This window comes from Oxyura jamaicensis, chromosome 10 (assembly GCF_011077185.1).
Source record: "Oxyura jamaicensis isolate SHBP4307 breed ruddy duck chromosome 10, BPBGC_Ojam_1.0, whole genome shotgun sequence".
NCBI lineage: Eukaryota > Metazoa > Chordata > Aves > Anseriformes > Anatidae > Oxyura > Oxyura jamaicensis.
This window is the reverse complement of record NC_048902.1, coordinates 3,511,823-3,521,268: the sequence shown is the minus strand read 5'-3', so window position 1 is coordinate 3,521,268 and position 9,446 is coordinate 3,511,823. Positions and strand designations below refer to the sequence as shown.

The window sequence follows — 9,446 nt, the reverse complement described above, 5'->3', positions numbered from 1 at the left end:
TCCCCCGGCCGCTCGCCGGGCCCCCGCTGGGTGCCGGGGGTCTGCCCGCGGGGGCGTCGCGGGGAGGGTTCGCTCCGCCCGCTCAGGGCCGCGAGGGGCCCCCGGCACTTGGCGGTGGGCGCCGGGCCCGCGGCCGGGCCTCCTTCCCTCCGGCTGCGGCCCGCAGGCCTCGGCCCGGCCCCGAGCGGCGGCCCTGGGGCGGCTCCCGGGCGGAGCGGCCGCCGCTCGGCTGCCCTCGGGACTTGGCTCCGTCCCTCCCGCCGCCTCGCAGCCGGCCCTGCTCGGGGGTGGGAACTGGGGGCTTGGCTGGGGAGGCAGCGGTGCCCTTCCCGAGGCGGAGCTTATGGCAGCTCCCGGCAGAGAGGGTAGCGTTGGCTCCTTTGGTCTTGCTCTTTTCTTAACCTTTTTTTTTTTAATTTCTTTCTTTCTTTTCTGATGGAATTTGATTTATGCTTTTGCTTTTTAAAACTTTCTACGTTCAGTTTCCCCTTCATCACTGTTTCTTCCCTGCTGAAACAAATGCAGCGCCCGTTAAAAATACAATTGGCAGCTGTCCTCGTGAAGCTGCAGATTGCATGCTCCTCTGCAGCTAACACGATGCAAAGTGACGTGCCTGTGGGGGAAGGTGTCTGAAAAACACCATGTCGGTGCTCGTCGTGAGGTCTGCGTTCTAAATAATACGACTTTCCTGTCAGAAGCACAGCTACTGAGGTGAAAAAAACTAATGGGTGAATAATTCACTGATAATTGTTATGAAGAGATGACAAACAAGGCTAGTCTGGAAACTTTCTGGCTAATGTAAATACCCTGGCTCCTGAAGTATACTTCCAACTTGAAACTAGTGATTCAGTTTCAGTTACTTTAAGCCAGGCCAAAGTATCAAGCATTCGAAACGTTGAGTGTTGACCTGAAGTTTGGAACAAGTGAATTGCATATGAAGAAGTAAATGGGTTTTCAGTAACTTTAAATCTTAATCGCAACTGTATTGGCCATGATTTTCTATAGCATTGATTTGAGTGTCTGTAAGGTGCACTTGGACAGATCACTGTCTGCTGTTTTTGCTTCAGCTGTTACAGTCTTGTTATATTTAGTAATGTTTGTATCACTTCTCTTGTTTCCCTGTAAATAAGCAATTGTAAATCCCATTAGTAAAAAGCAGGATATAAATACAACTGGCTTCAATAAAGCTACGTATATTTGAATGTAACTAACGCGATAACTAAAGATGTCCAAATTTCAAAATACTTATTTTAAAAATACTTTATCAGGAGCCTGTTACTTGTGCAATGAGTTGATTTTTTTGTTGTTGTTTTTCTGTCAGATTTTTAGTTTGTTGCTTGCATGGTAACTGTGTTTGCAGGATGTTGATTATCTGCGCTAGCCTCATGAACTTCTATCACTAGCCTTAGTTTTTGCTGGACAGATGCATACAGGTGTCAACCACGCAGTTGTGAAAATAGGAAGCCTTTTTGTTTGAACTGCTGTTGCTTTTTTAAGCAATGCCTTGATATATTCTAATAATACTTTAAAAATGTTTTAAAGAATTTGTTCACAATTTTCATAGAATCACAAAATAGCTCAAGCTGGAAGGGACCCGCAAGGATCATCGAGTCTGATTCCTGGGTCCACCCAGGACCACCTCAAAAATCAGACCATGTGTCTGAGAGCGTTGCCCAACTTTTCTTGACCTCCTACAGGCTTGGTGCCATGACCACTGCTCTGGGGAGCCTGTCCCAGTGCCTGGCCACCCTCTCAATAAAGAACCTTTTCCTAACACCCAGCCTGACCCTCCCCTGGAGGGAGGCACTTTCTGACACTTTTTAGGTTAGAATAATGTTTTAAACACTGTCTTTGATTATTTATGTAGCGTTTCATCGGAGTTTTGGACCTGCCTCAGATCGGCGGACTACTTTTGGGTAGATACGTGTGTGAAGGTGTATTTGTGTTTATACACATTAAAAAGAAATAAGGAAAATACAGGTTATTGCCAGTGGGTTTACCTTTGTTACAATGGAGTCTGTACCTCCACTGGGAAATATTTGTGGAGAGTGGGGAAGAAGTCACTGTTGTTGCTGGCTTTGAGGGCAACCACTACAAAGATTCCTGACATGCAGGTTCTTTATTAATCAAGTTTAAAAAGTTGCAAACTTGGAAGCTGATTGTACTCTAAAGATGGATGGAGATGTTGGCAATGAAGACCATTTGAGCAGTTCCTGCATGCCTCCTTTAATCAAACCTTTTCCCCTTACTGCAACTGTAATTCCGTAGGCCACTAACTTTTTGACCTCTCAGTCATGCCAGTTCAACTGCTAGCAGGCCAGGTTATTTTTAATCAGCATAGGTTCGTGTCCCAGTACTATGAAAAGCTGTAGTATCATGACTGAAGGAGGAGTATAGAAACAAGGCAGGAACTCATTAGGCTCGGTAAAAGCATTGCCTTAAATTCCTGGTGTTGGAATTAAAAAAAAAAAAATCCGAAATAACTTGATACTTGCCTTTAAAAAGTGGACCTACTTTTTGAGTCACCTTTTGAGAAAACCATTTTTATTCATAAAATGGAATTGTTCCTAAGAAGTGCTGCTAGTTGGTGTAACCTTCTAAATATCCATGCTTATGTTATTAAATTTACTTTTATTTGGATAAAAAAAAATTAGCTGCATTCTGCTTAACTGAGCTTATCAAGCATCTTGTTAAAACGTTGCTAATATGTAGATTGTTTGTGCCTATTCTTGTGTTTTCTGTGTCATTTGTATGTGCTCTCACCTTCTCTGAGTACATCTTGTATCTGATTACTTTTTGAGGACAAATAAAATTAAGTTTCTTAAATAAAAATACCCCCACACCCTTCGTATCCAAGTTAGCAGTTCCACGAGCCAAGTGTCTGAAAATGGTCTTTCATTTTGCCTTGAAGTCTCACATACTTTGTCTCCATGTCAGTAAAGCAAAGGCCTTCTGTGAAGGAAGAGATTGGGCCTTGACCTTTTGAGACCTGGCACTTGGCCTTTCATGTCTGTGTAGAGTGGAAATTGGCTCCACGCTCTTCCTCTTTTCCTGTGACAAGAACCTAGTCTAGTGTCCTGTTCTCTTCTTTCCTAGCACTTTGTTTAACTTCGGCATCCTAATCTGATGAAGGAAGGAAGTAGTGTAGCTCCGTGACTTTGTGTTATCCTCAAGACTTGGCGTGCCACCCTCCCTCCCTGCTCTCACTTCACTGCAAGCAGGTGCAGGACTGTTGTGGCGTAAAGACCACACAGACACCAGGGTTCTTTTAGGATCAGTAACTGCTGCTACTTTACTGATGACATAACTTCATTATCCATGCTGCATCCCCATCTTGAGGACGGGCTCCCTTCTACTATTTGCCCCACAGCAGTCCTTTTCCACTAACTCTACATTGGTCGACAACTTTGCCGGGCAAGTGCAAATCCCCAGCAACTTCCATGCGGTAACGGCTGGAGAACAGGCAACCCAGGAGGGCAAGGCATCTCCTGAATCACCCTTCTTTGTTCCCTCTAAACTTTACATGCCTTGATGGCCTCATCGTTAAGAGTCCGATGTTAGCACCAAGCATGGGGCTTGTCGAACCTCATGGCCACACTCCCACAGATTGTGACTGCTCCCCCGTGATTTGTGACTGCAGCTCATTGCTCCTATCCTGAAGTTGTTGACTCTTATTAGACAGTTTCTCACTCTCTGTGCTGAAGACTTCCATTTTAAACACTGTTGAGAGATTATGAGTATCCTTAACTTTGCATAATTATACTTTGAAAAAAGAAACCTAACCCAATGTTTAATATATATGTTGCGCTTGATATACTTTTGGAAAAGAGAAGATCATGGGAAATTGCACAGAAAACTCTGTTGAGTGAACGCCCTTGATGTGTTAAAAGAGGAATCGTTTGGTTGAAGAAGTAGCAGTTTATGAATATAGCCTTGATTTTGTCACCTTGTATACATACAAGTATATATATAGTCTTTTTTTTTGGTAGTTGTTAATGACATTATCATACACAAGCTTTATTTCTAAAAGTTCTGAGCTTGATTTAGTGCAGACAGTTGATAAGTGGAAAAACAGAATCAAGATTTTAGAGATGAAGTTGAATTTTGACACTAAGAGGTTTGGTGTTAGGGCTGTAGGTATTCAAGGAAAACCAAAGTCAGGGCTTGTGATGCATTTCTGAAATCAATGACTGTACAAATAGCTCTTGCCTTCAAGAATTCCTAACTGCCTCTGGGCAGAAATCTGCTTGCAACTGTAGAAAACAGCAAGGCTTTTGAGTATGTGGAGACTATAGCATCCATTAAAGGATATATTTAAAAAAATAGTCCTAGCACACTTCCTTAAAGACTAATTATGTTAATATTGCTATTTTCCTACTAATAATAGGGAAAAGTTGTTCTCATCAATATATATGTAATAATGGTAAAAACAGTTTGTTACTTATGGTGTAAACAGGTCAGTTTAACTGCGTGTTGCTGCTGAAAGGCAATACCCGTTTCTTCCTTCTTGCATTGCTGTTAGAGCTACGGCCGTGACATCACGCCAGGTGTAGGAAGTTACAGCGTCAGGCAACTATCACTGTGTAATAGAATGATTTTCAAAGTCCAGCTTCCCTAGCTAGTTTGCTTTGTAAAGTAAATATTCCATCAGCACAAGAATAAGGGAAGTATTAGTAATGGTTATGTGGCTGGGGCCTGATGTAAGACAAGAAATATTCTTGTATTGATTATGGCCTTCATGAAAGAAGTATCTTGAGTTCTATTCTTCAGTTTTTGTCAAAGCAGTCCAGTGATGAATAGAATTTCATGTACTTAACAAAACTATTCATTAATTTCAATCAAATTCTCTCTTAGCTTGAGGTACTGTTGGCATCATCAAGCAAAACTGAGACATCAGTTTCTGTGAAGCTCCCAGTCTTAAGAAGAGCAAATACAATTTTACTGGCATACTGATACTGGTTATTGCTGAAGCAGTCGCTTGGTTTTATGAAAATACTGGTCTTACTATAAATTATTTTACATATATGTTTATATATATTACACTCCAAATAACCTATATTCGTATTTCCTCTATTGTTAAGAAATGCTTTTAAGGTTATGTAAAAGGGGTTGTGAAAAGAAAGAGGAAAGCTTTGTTAGTTGTCACAGCTTATTTAAAAGCAAACAGAACCATTTGTGATTGGTAGTTCTGATGTTGATCTCTGAAGATCTTCTAGATCAGATCATGTTGAACCTGTATTAAACATGGTGGGGGGGAGACCATTCTCTGGGAATTATTGTCAAGTGTAGTAGTTTTTGTTAACAGTAAAGCATTTGTCTCACAAAATTACTGAATATTTATTGATGTTGTTTTTTCTATCTAGTCTCGAGATGGCAGAATTGTTTATGGAATGTGAAGAAGAGGAGCTAGAACCATGGCAGAAGAGAGTGAAAGAAGTGGAGGAGGATGATGATGATGATGAGCCAATCTTTGTTGGAGAAATCTCAAGCTCAAAGCCACCTAGTACATGTAAGATAACATTTTCCGTAATTTAAGAGGTATTTTGAGGTGTAAAACTTCCAACTTATATTGAAAATTGAGAATTTTAAAATTAGTGAGATTTAAGAAGTTGTACATCTTAAAGCTGTTCTTTAGCTTGCTGTCTTACACTGAAAACTGGAATTTTTAGGGAATTCTGTCGTAACATCCAGGTAATGCACAGCTGCCTCTACCTGTAACCTTAAATCTCTCAAGTCAAAACAAGGACATTTGAAGGGTTTAGTACTGACAATATAGTCTAAAGTCCAGTACAGACAATGCTGAAACCATGCAATAGCTCTTAATACAGTTAATATTTAAGTAGATACTTGGAAGTGTCTCTGCTAAAGTAACATGCATGAATTTAAGTCTTCATGTGGCAGTCCCTCTTCCACCCCCTGCACCCCCCTCCTCATTTCATGTGTTGATAGAATGTGTGGACATCATTCTGATAAAACGATGGTAACTGTCCAAGTGTCTATAATAAAGGCACAACCAGGAAAATCGTTTAATGTGAAAACAGTACAAGCCTGTCTGCTAAGTAAGAGATTTCTATTAATAAATTCATTACCCCCTATGAAATTTGATTTTTTTCATCAAGTTCTGTAGTTCTCTCCGACTGCAGGTAGTGCAGGGAATGAGGTTAGGTGGTTGTGATGACAGCAGATGTATCAGAATTCCATGTTTTTCCTGTGCTTGGGCTTTGGCAGGTAAGTGAAGGAGAACATAATTTTTGTTATTAAAATTAATTTCGGTAATGAAAGTTTTGGATCTCTGTGTTTGGCCATCTTGTTGTCAAATGTTAGGAGGTTTTACCTAAGCATTCCCTAGTTGTCAAATACAGAAGACAGCCTGGTAAGGAGGTTTACAGCTGCATGGTTTTGTCTCGTCTCTGCTATGCTTGTATCTGAGATTTTCATAGTCATTTTCTGAACGTTTGTTATTTGCAGTAAATAACTTTGGAGCTACTATTAGCTGTTCAGTCATTTTCATTTATAGTACCTTCATCTTGCATCTGAACTGTGTTTTACTTTGTTACTCACTGGGATAATAAGTCTACTTTAATACTTCTTGCACTAGCTTAAAAATGTGGAAAATAACATCTTAAGTATTCGAGAAGCATTGAAGTTGATGTTAAAGCTCTCTCACCTAAAAATAGTTCTCAATGGTTAATGTTTTTGCATACTTGAAAAATAGTCTAGATCCTCTTGAACCTTTGGAAGAATGTTTGAAATTTGGTTTAAGAAATTTTCTGCAATTACTAACTTCTAAAAGGATTAAAAAAATACCCTGTTTTTTAGGAGGCCTAAAGACCTCTGGATTACTGTTGGTCATTAGCAATAGATCATGAAAGTGAACTATTCAAGTGCTAGACATCAGAGCAATAGATATACAAAGGTTCATTGCAGTCAGTATAAAGGTTATTTCCTGGTCAAAAGGATAGAAATATGTGTTTGAAGTGAAAACTGTTTTTTATATAATTCAGCAGCTTCAAGAACTTTGGTAAAAGATACAGACTTGCAATGTATGCATCTAATTCTGCTGCCCATACTCAGTCCTGACACACATAAAAGCACTTATGATATAACTTGTTACTTTCTCTTTTCCTTCCCTTTCCCCAACTTTTCTCTTTATAATCTCCTACTTGACTATCAAAAACAGCTATGGAAGAATGACCTCAGTTCTTCTCTGGCTTGTAAGTAGTACAACCTGGCAGTAGTCAGGCTCCAGTCTGCAGAATCGTTGTTTGTGATAGGCAAGCCACAATGAACTCAGCTTTGCTTACCGCTACTATTTAGTTTTTGCTTGAGAAAATTCCTGTCTGATCAGATGACAAATGGAGATGTGCATATTGTTCTTAATTTTTCTGAAAAGTATGTTTTCTGCAATGCATAGCGATCTTTTTAACCTTCTTCTGACAATGCAATTATCTATTTCTATAGACTGATGTTGAAAATGGGAAGGAAATAGGTAAGGACCCCAGCCTTGACATGCTGGCCCAGTGTTACATGTGGCAAAGTGTCTCTTCTGCCGTACTGAAGGATTAGCTAGAGTGGGATGAAAAGCAATTCACAATTTGCTTGCTTTACTGTTTCCTACAACTGCTTATTTCTCCTACAGTTACTGCTCATTTTTTCTCGCTTACTTTTTCATACACATAAACTTGTAATTTATTGCTACTTTAAAATGTTGTTCTCCATGTTACCTTGTTACTGTTCAGTACTGTTTTACCCAAACTAGAAAAATAATGCTTTGAAGGGGGAGGGGAAACGGCATGTCAAGTCTATGAAGAATCAATTGTTGCGTGAATCTAGTTTATTTCAAATCACTGTTTTTCTGAAATGTTGTTTTTATAAATAGTAAACTCTATCTTTATATTTTAGGATTTGAATTGTCTGTGTATCAGACTGCCTGGAGCTGAATATCTTTTGTGAACCATAACTTTTAAGTTTTTAGGGTAGCTGTTCTTTGTTTGCTTGTCTGTTTTTGATTTTTCTTTTGTTGTCTTGTGTTTTTTATGGGGGGGTAGACAGAGGTTTTTGTTTTGGCTCTAGAATTAAAATGTGGGGTATAGATTTGTTAATAAACATTAAAATGTACATATTCGGGTAAATCCTGAGTTAAGTTAATCTTTGCTCATAGACCGCGTCATTTGAAGTAAAAATAGTATTATTGCAGAAGTAAATTTCTCCTATCTTAAAAAATGCAAACCTGTTTGAATCTGTCGCTTGCAGCTGCTTTTTCATTAGTATGATCTAAATGCAGGTGACAGGTTGAGAGCTGTGATCTGAGCTCTGCTGCTGTTAGATTTATTTATCAACCTGGGGACTGCATACTCATGAGCTGTTGTCTGTGGAAGCAGCCTTGAGGTTATTAAGCACAATTTCCAGAAGTTTTAATACCTCGTTTGAGATCCTGATGTAATTTGACCTCGGTTTGAGAAGGTATTTTCAATCTTACTGATTTGGAACATTTATCTAATTTCATATGCATATTTTCACATGTCAGAGCAAGAAACTTGACAGTAGCATTAAATGCATTGAGAATCTGGTGGTAGAAGAATATTTTAATTTGATCAATATTGCTGTAATATTCTGGCAAATACACTGTAATCATAGAAAAAGATGTAGACGGTTGGGGAATATTGCTGATACCGGTTAGGGTGTAAGCATTAGATCTAAGAAACTCCACTTTTTTCCAGCAAGTTAGAACCCTGGTCATAGACTGCTGTGTGGGATATGTAAGAAAATCAATCTGATTGTAATGCACTTCCAATATGGCTCCTGTAATTGCTGCTCTCTTCATTTCCTTTGGCACTGGGAATTTGAGATTGGAAATTGTTTAGTAAACAATTTAAAGAAAATGATTCCTTTTCTGTGGAGTAGTTGTAGAGTTGGGGAACTTCTTTTCTATGTATGCAACAAACAGAAATGAATAAATGCATTTCTTAAAATCAGCAGAGCTAAATCTTTGTGAAGTGTTCTTATTTTGTTTACACTCTTACTTGTGTCTTAATCTCCAAGAAAATAAAACCTGAGATTCTTAGGTGAGCTAGCCAACCTAAGAAAAGCAGAGTAGAAGAGCATGTCTTAACTTGTACAAATGACATTGTGTGTTGTAAGGTTATTTTAGAAATAATGTTCTAATTCATAAGTCAGATCCTAATTGGCTTAATTAGTGGACGTGAATGCTGCTTTTAATTTGCAAAGAGTTTAAGCTATTAATTTAACTGCAATTAAGACAAATGTAACTTTTGACAGATATATTGAACAGAGTCAACTTCAGCTCATCACGAAGGGGGATACAGAATGGTGCACCCAGTAGAGGTACTATATTGTCCTAATATGGTAATTAAAAAACAAACACTCAAAACCACAAAACTTATGAAATGTCTGACCACAAAATTATATAAAGATAACTTTGGAAT

General features: G+C 39.0%; 1 protein-coding gene across 12 annotated transcripts in view; it reads left to right on the top strand.

Annotated features, from left to right (window-relative positions):
- Positions 1-9,446, top strand: part of ZNF280D (zinc finger protein 280D) — a 51,407-nt gene that overhangs the window by 405 nt on the left and 41,556 nt on the right. For 3 of the 12 annotated variants that reach the window (XR_004753479.1, XM_035335471.1, XM_035335465.1), the window contains exons 2-4: positions 5,364-5,509; positions 6,144-6,228; positions 9,280-9,345. Coding sequence is in view for 8 of the 12 variants with exons in the window: in XM_035335471.1 (XP_035191362.1) it covers positions 5,447-5,509; positions 6,144-6,228; positions 9,280-9,345 (214 nt within the window). In the remaining 4 variants the exon portion in view is untranslated. The other 9 variants (XM_035335476.1, XM_035335472.1, XM_035335468.1 and 6 more) reach the window with 8 other exon arrangements.